This window comes from Rhizomucor pusillus, assembly GCF_041956525.1.
Source record: "Rhizomucor pusillus strain CBS 183.67 unplaced genomic scaffold VTP01scaffold_3, whole genome shotgun sequence".
Lineage (NCBI taxonomy): Eukaryota > Fungi > Mucoromycota > Mucoromycetes > Mucorales > Lichtheimiaceae > Rhizomucor > Rhizomucor pusillus.
Window position 1 is genome coordinate 263,484 of NW_027192145.1, and position 11,573 is coordinate 275,056.

Sequence of the window (11,573 nt, forward strand, 5' to 3'; positions counted from 1 at the left end):
ATCCATAGATTACATATAACAACACACACACTCAGCCTCACTGTAACCCTTTTAACATGGAGGAAGATGATAATAGCTATTAACGTCGCATTTCATTTCTTGATACACTTCTGTATTGTACAAATTTACTCAGTCGGAAGGAGGTATTAACTTTTTAAATTCTGTAAAGTCGATTTGGCCGTCCTTGTTGACATCTGCTTCGTGCATCATATCTTTTATTTCTTCGGGGCTTAGTTTCTCGCCGAGTCTGCACATGACTTCGGCTAGTTCTTGCTCGCTGATAAATCCATCACCATTCTTGTCGAATGCCTTGAAGCACTCACGTAGATCATCTTCCTCGTGGTAGCTTATCCGCTTCTTGGCATCTGACAGCGGCGGGTATGACTTGCTCTTCTGGGTCGTTGATCTTCTTACTGCACCGCCGATGCTCGTTTGCTGGTGAGGCATATACTTTACCATGGCCGCCACAAACTCCTTAAAGTCGATACGCCCATCCTTGTTGCTGTCCACAGAATTAAGTATCTCGTTCAAATCCTTGTCTTGAGACGATACACCGAGACTTTTTAGAATATCCCCAAACTCGTAAACCGTGATGACTCCATCGTGATCACGATCAAAAATCTCAAAAGCTATACAGTTTACGGTAAGCAACATATTGAAGCGGAAAGAATGGAAAGCAATAGTAGATTGGTCATGCTATCTACTTGCCGTTCTCGAGAGATTCTCGCTCTTCTGCTGTAATGTCGTTCATCTGCTGCTGCAAGCAATTGACACCCGCCTAACAGTGGTTGCACCAAATCTCTGCATAAACACAGCGCTGTGTGATCCTAAAATGTCTGGGGTCATATCTGCCAATAAAACTGTAATACTGTCCGGCAGAATGAAAAACCAGGACGCAAAAACTGTGATGCTCCGCAGGTTCATAACGCCTGAATGCCATCCTTCGTGCGCCTGGAGTGTCTATTGCACAAGGGTTCCATGGTCTTCTGCAGAGTGCTACAAACTGCTTCCCGTATCTCAGTTTTCTTCCCTTCTTTCGTCTTCTTACTGCAAAAGCCAAGTATCAGCAATTTATCTTAAGCTTCAGATGGCACCTAAACAACAAAGAGGAAGACCATCTGGCCAAAAGGACAAGCCACGTTACCGTACCGGTCAGCCAAGCAAGCTGAACACGAGAGAAACCAATCAAACAACGCTTTCGTTTGCACGCATGTAAGGAGAAGCGGAGCATGATATACAATCAAAGCTCGGAAGAGCTGCTGGAAACGAGCAGTCTACAAAAGACGTTCATAGGTAGACAAGACTACAGGGTTGTCACGAAGTAACGATTGTCAATAGTAACGGTTGCTTTATACAGAGATAACAATGATAATCATGTTGCTCTTTGTGGTGTTAGTGAACTGCTTCTGCTGCGGAGAATATCGTGAATACCAAGATGGAAGGGATGAAGTCAAATACAGTAATTTGCTGCACAAAGTTGAGCAGCTATCTAAACGGGAAGGTGATGTGCGATTCACGAGGGCATTGTTTACAAGTACTAGGCAAGAATCAATAACAGCATATTGCATATCAAAGTCCGGAATGCCATGCAGCCTTACCTGTATCACTATCCAACGAATTAGCTATAATTTTTAGCGAAGATCTGGCTCGAGTAAAGAGCCAAGACTACAGCAGATCCTCAACGAAGATGGAAACAATGGGTCGAGGTTTACGGGCCATGTTTTATAAAGTCCACAAACCCAAATTCATTGTCAAGCAACTAAGCATCCAAAAAGGATAACACTCCAAGCTGATTTTAACGATCTCTCACGTCGAGTGATGATGCTGAAAGAATACTTGATTAGCTTCATCCAAAAGCGCATGGAAAGTAATTTTCTCGACTTTTTGGATTAAATACTCCGGAAGGTTGGTCATCATAAGATTCAGTCGTCTGAGATTCTACTGTACTTCGCACTAGAATTTGTGATGAATCGCTGTTTACGCAGTAGGTTTATTGAGAGAAAACGATTTAAAGATGCATTATTAAGCGTCACAGTTGGAAGAGGAAGTATTGGAGGCGGTAAAGGGAGATGGTTCTTCTGTCAGCTCTATAAAATTATGGTATCCAGTGCTCACAGTTGTTGCTGATGTTAGCTTGGTAATAGCTGCAATGTTTTGACCGTTCTGGGTGATAGCCTTGGCAGCAGCGATAGATGACTTGCGGCGATGCAGGCGCTTCTCGTCGAGCATGTTTTGGCGTTCCAAAACCTTTGCAAAGAAAAGATCTGGATCGGTGCAAGTACCGAGTGCTCGGCGCATCTGGGTATTGAGAAAGCTCAGACCGATCTGGTAGGATGCGTTCATCCAACCAAACCCTTCCCGTGGAACGTATTTAAAGTCGACACCAACGTTGCCATATTCAACTTGAACCTGGTGTGTTAAACTGACGACATCGTACTTTTCAGGGACAACACCGTTAAAATCGACAAATGACTTTGTAATGCTAAGTAGCAGCAAATAATCAGTATACGATGCGATGTATAGCTTTCATGTGCTCCAAGTTTATATACGCTTACGTGTAAAGCCAACGATAAGCAAGTCGACGAGCAATATCTGGCATGTCGTAGTTCTCAAAAGCCCCCCATGCCATGATCTGGTGCGGAGCCCATCCAAATGGAAAATCCCATTGTCTGTTAGGTCGATCTAGAGAGATGACTCCCCGGGATTCCTCTGTTCCGGAAACTAATCCGCCCAATGCTTCAAATTTATGTAGGGAAGCTTTTGCCATCTTTTGCGCCTGTTCTGGACTAGCGCATCCTGCCCACATGGTCCAGAACGCAGTAACCGATTCATATCTGCTTTGCTCCTTTAGAACAGTATCGTAATCGTAGAATAGACTGTTCTCCTCGTTCCAGAGATACTTGTCCATCCGCTCCTTTCGTTGCACTGCTCTCTTGGTCCACATAGATGCTGTCAATGGATTGCCATCTGTATCTCTGAAATCGTCTTGGAAGATACTCTGTATGCAATTTGCAATGTCGGTCTCATATTTGTACAAGAGAGCATTCAAATCCACAGTAGCAAGGTTTGCACACCGTTTCTCGAATCGATAGGTGGTATCGTGTCCAGATTCACGGACAGCGCGATCATGTAAAAAGTATTCATCCAGTTCCGGTTCTTTGATGACCGCATCGTTGTATTGCTGCATATACTCTTCAATCGATAAATTGAGCTTTTCAGCGTAGGGTGCGATAACGTGATCAAAGTGGGATGCTTCAGTTTCCGGTGGGATACCAACACCTGCAGGGCGATATCGCGACAATCCGGTGTCTGGATCTAAGCGCGGTGCTGACATCCACACTGTATCGTATTCCTTTATAGCAGCAAGCATGCATTTCCGCAGCCACGCTTTGTTCTCTTCCGGGTTGTCTGTTGGTAGATGCTTGTATACACGTAGAGCCATGTCGGTCAGAAATGGAGGTTGTGATCGAGACAAGTAATAGGATCGATTAGCGTTTAGAATCTTGCCATAATGCCGAATTTCATAGACAAAGTTGTCAACCATGCCCTTGGCCAAGTCGACACGACCGTCGATAAGCAGACCCAAGGCAATAAAGTATGAATCCCATCCGTACATTTCATTAAAACGACCTCCTGGTACTACAAACGGCACACCTTGCATCTTGCCGTTGACCTTTTCCATAGCAAGTGTCAATATACCAGGTTTGTCGTTGATACTCTTCACATATTCAGGGGTTAGATCTTTGGGCAGCCGCTCCACCTGCAAGTTGAGATGTGGTCGATCATTTGCCACCTGGCAATAGTACTCGTATGTCTCTTGTTCATCGTATGGAATGTAGATACGCGGGTTGTGATCAGCTGTCCGGTTCTTTGGGTCTGCGCAGATAGTTTCGAGACCTTGTGCATCGATGCGTCGTGTAAGTCCGTCCCAAAAATGGTTACGAATCATGCGTGACAGACGATCAACAGGATTTTCATTGAGTCTGGCTTCATCCAAAACGATATGTTTGCGTCCAAAATCGTTCGCGAGTGCAAGCTCCTGCAACAGATTGGAGAGCATATAAGTGCCACGGATATCAATCGTACGATATCCACCGGAATCTGCAGTGCCAACAGAGAAAGTTTTTGGGCCCAGGTCGTTTACTGTGATTTGAAAATCGCCATCCGTATCTTCCTGTTCTACCAAGATTCGCAACGTCTCTTTAACATCCAATAGAAACTTTTGTGCTTTGCTCTTATCATCTGCGCATGCAAGCGCACAATTTTTGTCATGTTAACGGGTTGAAGAAAGTGGGGGATGGCAGAAATGTTGCCAGCTTACCGTGAGATGCTCTTCGCCTTCTATATGCGGCATCATCTTTGGATAATGTTTTCGAGCCCTAATTCGCAAGGTTTATCGAACGTTCCCATACAAAGTTCGGCTCGGTACCCCTTACAGTGAGTGTTTTCATTCGGCTGATACTGGCTCCAGAGTTATTTCCGGTTGTATAATATGTACTAGCAGGTGCATGCACATCCACCTCCTGGTCGGCTTTTACGTGTATTGTGGTTTGCATGGAGAGATATGGAGAAGTTATCAAAGGAAAGAAGAGCTGGAGTAAACGGGGAGATGTTGGGATTTTGATGGTCCCTTGACTCAGATATCATTGTCATTGGTTCGGCCCTCCATTTTTTACACGCCAAAAAATAACTCCGCCCAGGCACGCAGCAATCCTTTTTTGGCTCAGCCGAACCATCCACCGTCAGCGTCGCCCTCATAGGCATCTTTTCAGAAGTTACATTGCTCGTACGACCTCTTCCTCTCCTGGGTATGTGGGTAGATACACTTTTTCCCAAAAGTAATGGTAATTTTATAATACATTTATACACCAAAACGACAAATTGCAGCGACATTAATTTTTGGAAAAAGTGTATACTACAATATAATATGACATAATTATTAACGTGCTGAGCAGATACTTTGACATTTTGTAACAAATAGTACACGGAAAATACTGCGTGCTGCTCGCAACGGTTTACCTTTTTCACCAGAAAATGCGTCTGCTACTTGTGTTCTGAAGACGGAGGATTGGCATCTGTTAGCTTTTCAAAATGAACTAGTCTTTCGAATTGGGCATATTGTCATCAAGCTATTGGTTCACTAAATATATTTAATGTCAACTCTTTCACTTGTCAGCTTTGCATCCATCTTTGTGGCCTTGCAATAGCGGATTTCTCACACTATATGACATACGCGGAAGGATACAGGATCAAAGGCCTCCGTTGTTTACATATTTCGAAACTTCAAATCCTTGTTACGCCACCAATCAATAAGCGATTCCGCTGACGAGTAAAGTCTGAGAGCTGGCATAATCTGATAAGTAACGTAATTTGATACGGAATACTGTTGGTTATATATTGCTCTCTTCAGCTATATGTAATAAAACTAGCACAAAGGAACGCCAAAGATGACAAGATCAAGGATTAAACATTAAAGCATCAGTTAATGCAGTACATGAGAAGATGCCATCCATGGATGCATATGTGGAGTGTAACGACGATCGACATGCGCAGGCCTTGTTCTCTGGTTAGATGTATAGCTAGTAAGATTAGGATCAGAAGATGCACGACTTCTCCGCCTTGCCGCATCAAAACTCTGTCTTGATCTCATATGACCCCTATTGGGTATCATGTGCGGTGGCGGCGGAAGCATTTCGGAATGTTGGTGGAACTCAAGCGGCATGTAATGCAAAGGTGGAGGATGGCGATACATTCTCATTGCTTGATGGTGACTATGCCGGCCGCTGCGGCTGGGAACACGGACAATCCATCGTCGGCCGTGATAATCGTGTGGGTGCTTCAACATTTCCTCCGGTCGGTCTTCATCGGAGGAATAGCCAAAGGATTCTTCCTCCTCCTCGTCATCGTCCTCTACAGAGTCCGAATAATAATCGTCTTGATCGTCGTAATAGTAAGAGCGCGGGATCTGCATGGATTTTCGTGACAGGCTCATAGAACCCACCGCTGAGCCAGTACGCCGCAATCCGTGTTGTCGGTACCGAGGCGGCGGTGGCCGACAGTACGAGGATTCCCACAAATGCGAATAGTACGGCGCACCATCGTCCCTAATATCCTCCTCATCGTCGTTATCTTCGGACATGGATCCGGTGGAAACCTCATCCTCGGAGTAATATATCATTTCGCTGACGCGATGATGATATTGTTGCGGAGGAGAATGCTGCAAGGATGCATCTTGATCGCGTTGCTGCCTCTCTGTCCACAACTGTTGCAGCTGCAATTGCGTCTCTTCCAGTTTTGCCTTCATCCACTGTTCGCGCTGTCGATGTTCATCTTCGCGTCTTGCCCAGACCTCCTGTTCTTGCTTGTACATTTGCAATTGCTGATACAATTCATCAAGTTGCGAGAGTTTTGAAACAATGCTTTCATCATGATTCGAATCATTCGACGCATCTATTGAGGTCCCTTCAGCAATTAGCATAATAATTATATGCAGATTTCTATTGGCACCTGCCTTCTAGGAGCACGGCATGTGATGTTGGTTCGGATGGAGTATATGACAGATCATGTGATGTACTCGGTGCTGGGTCTATTGCCACTGCAACTTGTTGCTCTCCTGGAGCAGAGGGCAGTTCTGTCTTTTCGCCCCACTCTGACCGTTGCAGCATGCGTCTGGTTGGTGGAACGGATTTTTTGGGAACGGGCATGATAAGTGGTAACGGTGACGCCGGGGACGGAATCCGCACTTGCTGAAGTTGAGGCAAGTTTTTGCTTTTAAGATCAGCTTTCACGGGAGTGATGGAATGAACAGATGCTCTTCTCGGTTTTATAACAACTGATGATGACGATTGCTGTTGACTATTCTTATCTGCTGCTATCGTTGTTGCAGACGCTGCAGTCAAGTCTGGCGTGGATCGGTTGGTCAGACGCGGATGACCGACTACGTCTAACAAAGCTGTTGGCGACTTTGCTCGGGAGGACAAAGGCGGAAACGGCTTGGAAAGTATCTCAGAGTTCTCAACATTTGTTCCTTTGGAGGCTGTCTGGAACGACGATGCATCCATCATCCGGAGTTTCCGCTTCGTCTTTAGAAAATTTCGAAAAGGCATGTCAGCAGTAGCAGTGAGACAACCACAAAAGGAGTAGAAGGCCGAAAGAGAAAGCAAAAGGGAGAAAAGAAACGTGTTTCAATCGTTCTCATGTGGCAAAAAAGCTCGAAACCTGATCAAGTGCGGTTCGTCTCAAAACAATGCTAAGAATGATACATCACTCGCCTTTTTTGACAGAATGTTTTCTCGTGAAACCAAACCAGGTGATGCTATCGTGCGAAGCAAATCGTTGCCATCGGCTCACCCCCTGAGGGACCTAAGCGAGGCAACCCCTCTGTTTTCCTTTGCAGGGAGTCATACTGCGATGCAGAATATATTTGGCGCATCTGCTCCAGCTTTAAAAGTACACACGTCTATTTGTGTCCCTCACCCCAACTCACATCTATTTACATCCCCCCGGTCCCTCATTGCTGACTGATATATCAACGCAGCAGAAGAAGTTTCATCAGTCTCAGCAACCATGCATTAGGCACACATATATACACACACAAGATATGCTCCATCTTGCATTTGCATATGTTGAAGCAATAAACACGTGTAGGATCCCTCCAAGCTTCTCTTACAGACATTTTTATCTTTACGCCGAAACTACACAGGTAATCAATGCTTTCCTATCCAGCCACACCAAAACAACCAATTTCAGCTAGAGCATCAACAGCCTTACCATCTTCAGTCGTCCATTTTGGAAAAGTTGCAGAAATACCTACAACAACAGACAAGTCCTGTTCTCCTCCATCTGCTGTTTTCATCCACTCAAACCAGCATTCGCATTCAGCGTTCCAACATCGCCTTGAACGACGCTTCCAATCCATGTCTGCGCCTCTACACGACATATCTTTTGCAAGTAAAGTCGACTTTGAACAACCATCATCAGCAACTGCAGCGGCTGCAAAGAATGACGATCGTGACCCAGAGAATGCTTTTGATAGGGGCGAACCTGGGAATCCTCCTTGGTGGGTTGCACGCTGGGATAGGGATGGTTTCTATTCGATTGGAGCTCTACTCTTCCTCTTTGGATTCTTGTGTCCTCCACTATGGTGGTTAGGAGCATTGTGGCCCAGGCACGCGAGAGAGCGCGGTGGGAAAATGGCGGAACGATGGCAGCATCTCAATTTCCTTCTATCCATCGTTTTCAGCGTCTTGCTGGTCATTGCCCTCATCGTAGCTGCAGTTATCTATACAAGCTATTGACATACCTTGTTTCCTGTCGTCTATACTGCGACGTCAACCTTTTCATTTCTTGCACTGTAAATTTAGAAAGCAATTTCTGCTTGTTTCATCATTGCATTTTTGCATCAAAGTTTGCATTTTTCTTCCATTTTTCCTACTTGTCAACATTATTATTATGGTATTGTGTGTTTTCAGGTAGATCGCAGAAATAAAACCGACCTTGCTGAGCCAAACCATTTGTTATTAGCACGATGGTTAGGCGGAAAGGATAAGGTTGCGGTAAGGTCTTGTGTCGCTTATTTGGAAATAGCGTGCCCTCGTGACAGATAAAGCGATTCTCAAGTCCTAAAGCAGAGTTACTAACATAGTTTAGGTATCTTTTTTCCGTTTTCGACAGTGATAGAGTATTTTTGCTTACGGTCACATGCAACATGGTATATTTATTACTATAATGATAAAGACGCATGACAAGTAGCGATAAGTATTTACACGTTAGAAAAGCATGCCAGCAATGCAAGCCGAGATGTAAGTTGAAAGACTTCCACAGATAAGCGCAGAAACTGCGAGTTTGGAGATATCTGCCGCTCGATTAGGTGCCATCATTGTCAAACCTCCGACCTGGATACCGACACTACCGAGATTGGCAAATCCACAAAGAGCGTAAGTGGCAACCAACTTGGAACGCTCGGTGAGAACGTCGGCGTAAGTGGTTGTCATAGTGGTGTAAGCTACGAACTCGTTTGCCCACAATTTTGTCGCCATCAGCTCGCCAACTTGAACGACATTTTGGTTGTCTGCTCCAATAAGCCAAGCAAGAGGCACAAAAATATAGGATGTAACAAGTTCGAGAGTCAAGTTCTGAATGGTCAGAAAGTTGCCTGCCCAGGTCAAGAATGCATTCACGACGTGCAGCAATGCCAAAATAGCGATCAAGTTTGCAATGATAAGGAGACCAATGTTGATGCCCAGACCTGCGCCGATACCTGCAGCGTGCAGTAAGTTCCTGGATTCCTGATCCTTCTCCACAACTGCATTTGTCTTTGTCTCGGGTTCGTCCGTCTCAGGCCAGCGCAGCTTAGACACAGCGAGCGAGCAAGGAATAGACATGATCGATGATGTAATCAAGGCTTGGCCGTCAACTCCCATCGAAATGTATGCAAACAACGTTGATCCAGAGATGGTTGCAAAGCCGCAAGTGAGGATCTGATGCATTTCCGCCTTTGTAAATCTTGGCAAAAGAGGCTTGACCAACATGGCTGACTCGACTTGTCCGAGGAAACACTAGTAGTGAACATAGAGAGTGTTATTTCCGTATGTCCATTATGCAGTTTATCGTTTTGTTGCAGGTAATAATCTTGAGGCCAAACTATACACCTCCTAACCAGCTGCAACTGTTGTACAACTTACCGTGGAGCATGCGACGACGGCCTCTGCTCCAGAAACACCGAGCAACCGAATAAAGATATCAGCAGCGTTTCGGAGAACCCATGGGAGTGCGCCAATATAGTACAAGATTTGGGCTGTAGCGCAAAAGAGGATGACAGGTGGGACGATGCTCACAACGAACATGCCCGAGTTGGCAATGTCTTCACTGAACACGAAGGATGTACCGTATGAGGATTTAGCAAGATAACCTTGAGCAAAGTTGGCAAGCCACTGGAACATATCATGACCAGCAGAGGTACGGAACACAAAGATACCGAGAATGAATTGGATAAGGAGACCACCCGCGACAGTGTACCAATTGATAGCTTTGCGGTCCTACAACGGCGAACATTAGACAGATGCAAACAGATGCAAACGGATGCAAGCAACATGTACGTACATGCGAGGTAGCATAGAGGCATGCAACAAAAACGACTAGACCGAATAAACCAATTAGCCGCTGCACACGAGTGGAATGGCTCGACGGGGGAATTGAAAAGACGACGACGATAATGACGGCCGCAGCAAATGCGATGTAGAGCATCTTTCGATACATCGGGCGGAGGCGCATGATCGGTGCTCCCATGAACGACACCGCTCTTAAAAATGGCTTGGTCAAGATAGTTATAGGTACATAAGAAAACAAGATATAAAGCACAAAAAAGGCATAGATCAAGCCAAGGACGAGATTCTCCTGGTTGTAGCCCTTTGGTACTTGGAGTGCAAACGCCGCTGCAACGTAGCCTGTAACGATCAGAAGCATGGCCAAACTAACAAAGTACAGCGATTAATACTCGCTACGGATGCAGACAAGGGTTGACAGGTCGCAACTCACTGCATCCACTTTCGATGTCGTTGGTAGAAACTCGGTCGGTCTTCCTTGCCTTCTTGACTTTCGACCTCGTATTCTACTGCCAAGCCATCCTTGTTGCGCCTATGTTTTGGCTGTTGCTCAGAGGTAACCTCTACACTGTGGACAGCCTTTTCGTCCAAGGATGATGTGTCGCGACTGTGCTTGCCCGAGCTGGCGTCTGCTCCTTCTTTCGATTCTTGATCGTGGTTTATCATAGACGGATCGTTAGCTAGGTTGGAACGGAGAGATCAGGATGAACGAATGTGAAAATTTTCCAGGTCTTAAATACACTGGGCAAGAGAGAGAGAAAAAAATAAGTTTGGCAAGAAAAAAGAAGATCGAGATATGAGAAAAAAAAATTGAGCAGTGCCTGAGAGAGCCACAGACTGCATGTGACCTTTTTTTCGGTTTAAAAAGTCCCTGCATCCACCTTCCCACACAACATTGGAGCGGAACATGGCTCATTCGGGTCAAAATGTCCTTTCTGGGTTTGGGTCACTGACTCAAATGGAAACTCCGACTTTTCTTTTTCACTGCACTGATAATGAAAAATGGATGTCAAATGAGATAACGTGGTTGCACGATTTATCGAGTTTGCTATTGTTATCGCCTTCTTATAGCCTATCAGCAGCAATAAGAGATGTTGAAATGCGTTTTTAATTACAAATACAAAAGAAGTTTCTTTGGAGTGTATACAATAAGGCAATAAGACAAACGGGATTTGCGGCTTCGCAAAGTTTTCCATTGGTTCTACATGCCTGTATTCGGCACTCACAATCCTACTTTAGCAAGTGCCTAAACATGCACAGAGATCTCTAGATACCACATGTATTTAAAGAATATATATTCACTTTTGCGTCTGCTCTGCTCTTCTTTAGCGATCTTTCCAATTGCACTGGGCTCTCTTCAGATTACAATGGGTCTTGAAAAAATACATTGGGCTGCCAAAGTTTGCATCCGTCTCCATGGCTCTATATCAGCGGACACAAAAATCTTGGCGCCTTGGGGTATATTTATAA

The 11,573-nt window shown here is 45.0% G+C and overlaps 6 protein-coding genes across 6 annotated transcripts; 2 read left to right on the plus strand and 4 right to left on the minus strand.

Moving 5' to 3' along the window:
- Positions 1 to 129: 129 nt before the first annotated feature.
- VTP01DRAFT_6286 (uncharacterized protein) lies at positions 130 to 751 on the minus strand (the record flags this gene model as incomplete). The annotated part of the gene is made up of 2 exons (XM_069385170.1): positions 130 to 629; positions 709 to 751. 2 exons carry the CDS (start codon positions 749 to 751, stop codon positions 130 to 132), a joined length of 543 nt encoding a protein of 180 aa, XP_069242659.1.
- A 156-nt stretch (positions 752 to 907) lies between these two features.
- VTP01DRAFT_6287 (uncharacterized protein) lies at positions 908 to 1,780 on the plus strand (the record flags this gene model as incomplete). The annotated part of the gene is made up of 2 exons (XM_069385171.1): positions 908 to 1,212; positions 1,636 to 1,780. The coding sequence occupies 2 exons, from the start codon at positions 908 to 910 to the stop codon at positions 1,778 to 1,780; spliced, it is 450 nt and encodes a 149-aa protein (XP_069242660.1).
- A 242-nt stretch (positions 1,781 to 2,022) lies between these two features.
- Positions 2,023 to 4,556, minus strand: VTP01DRAFT_6288 (uncharacterized protein; the record flags this gene model as incomplete). The annotated part of the gene is made up of 4 exons (XM_069385172.1): positions 2,023 to 2,482; positions 2,556 to 4,242; positions 4,322 to 4,379; positions 4,437 to 4,556. The coding sequence occupies 4 exons, from the start codon at positions 4,554 to 4,556 to the stop codon at positions 2,023 to 2,025; spliced, it is 2,325 nt and encodes a 774-aa protein (XP_069242661.1).
- Positions 4,557 to 5,482: 926 nt separating this feature from the next.
- On the minus strand, positions 5,483 to 7,106 carry VTP01DRAFT_6289 (uncharacterized protein; the record flags this gene model as incomplete). The annotated part of the gene is made up of 2 exons (XM_069385173.1): positions 5,483 to 6,450; positions 6,512 to 7,106. 2 exons carry the CDS (start codon positions 7,104 to 7,106, stop codon positions 5,483 to 5,485), a joined length of 1,563 nt encoding a protein of 520 aa, XP_069242662.1.
- A 603-nt stretch (positions 7,107 to 7,709) lies between these two features.
- Positions 7,710 to 8,297, plus strand: VTP01DRAFT_6290 (uncharacterized protein; the record flags this gene model as incomplete). Its single annotated transcript, XM_069385175.1, has 1 exon — positions 7,710 to 8,297. One exon carries the CDS (start codon positions 7,710 to 7,712, stop codon positions 8,295 to 8,297), a length of 588 nt encoding a protein of 195 aa, XP_069242663.1.
- A 471-nt stretch (positions 8,298 to 8,768) lies between these two features.
- Positions 8,769 to 10,769, minus strand: VTP01DRAFT_6291 (uncharacterized protein; the record flags this gene model as incomplete). Its single annotated transcript, XM_069385176.1, has 4 exons — positions 8,769 to 9,557; positions 9,684 to 10,037; positions 10,102 to 10,471; positions 10,537 to 10,769. 4 exons carry the CDS (start codon positions 10,767 to 10,769, stop codon positions 8,769 to 8,771), a joined length of 1,746 nt encoding a protein of 581 aa, XP_069242664.1.
- Positions 10,770 to 11,573: the final 804 nt, after the last annotated feature.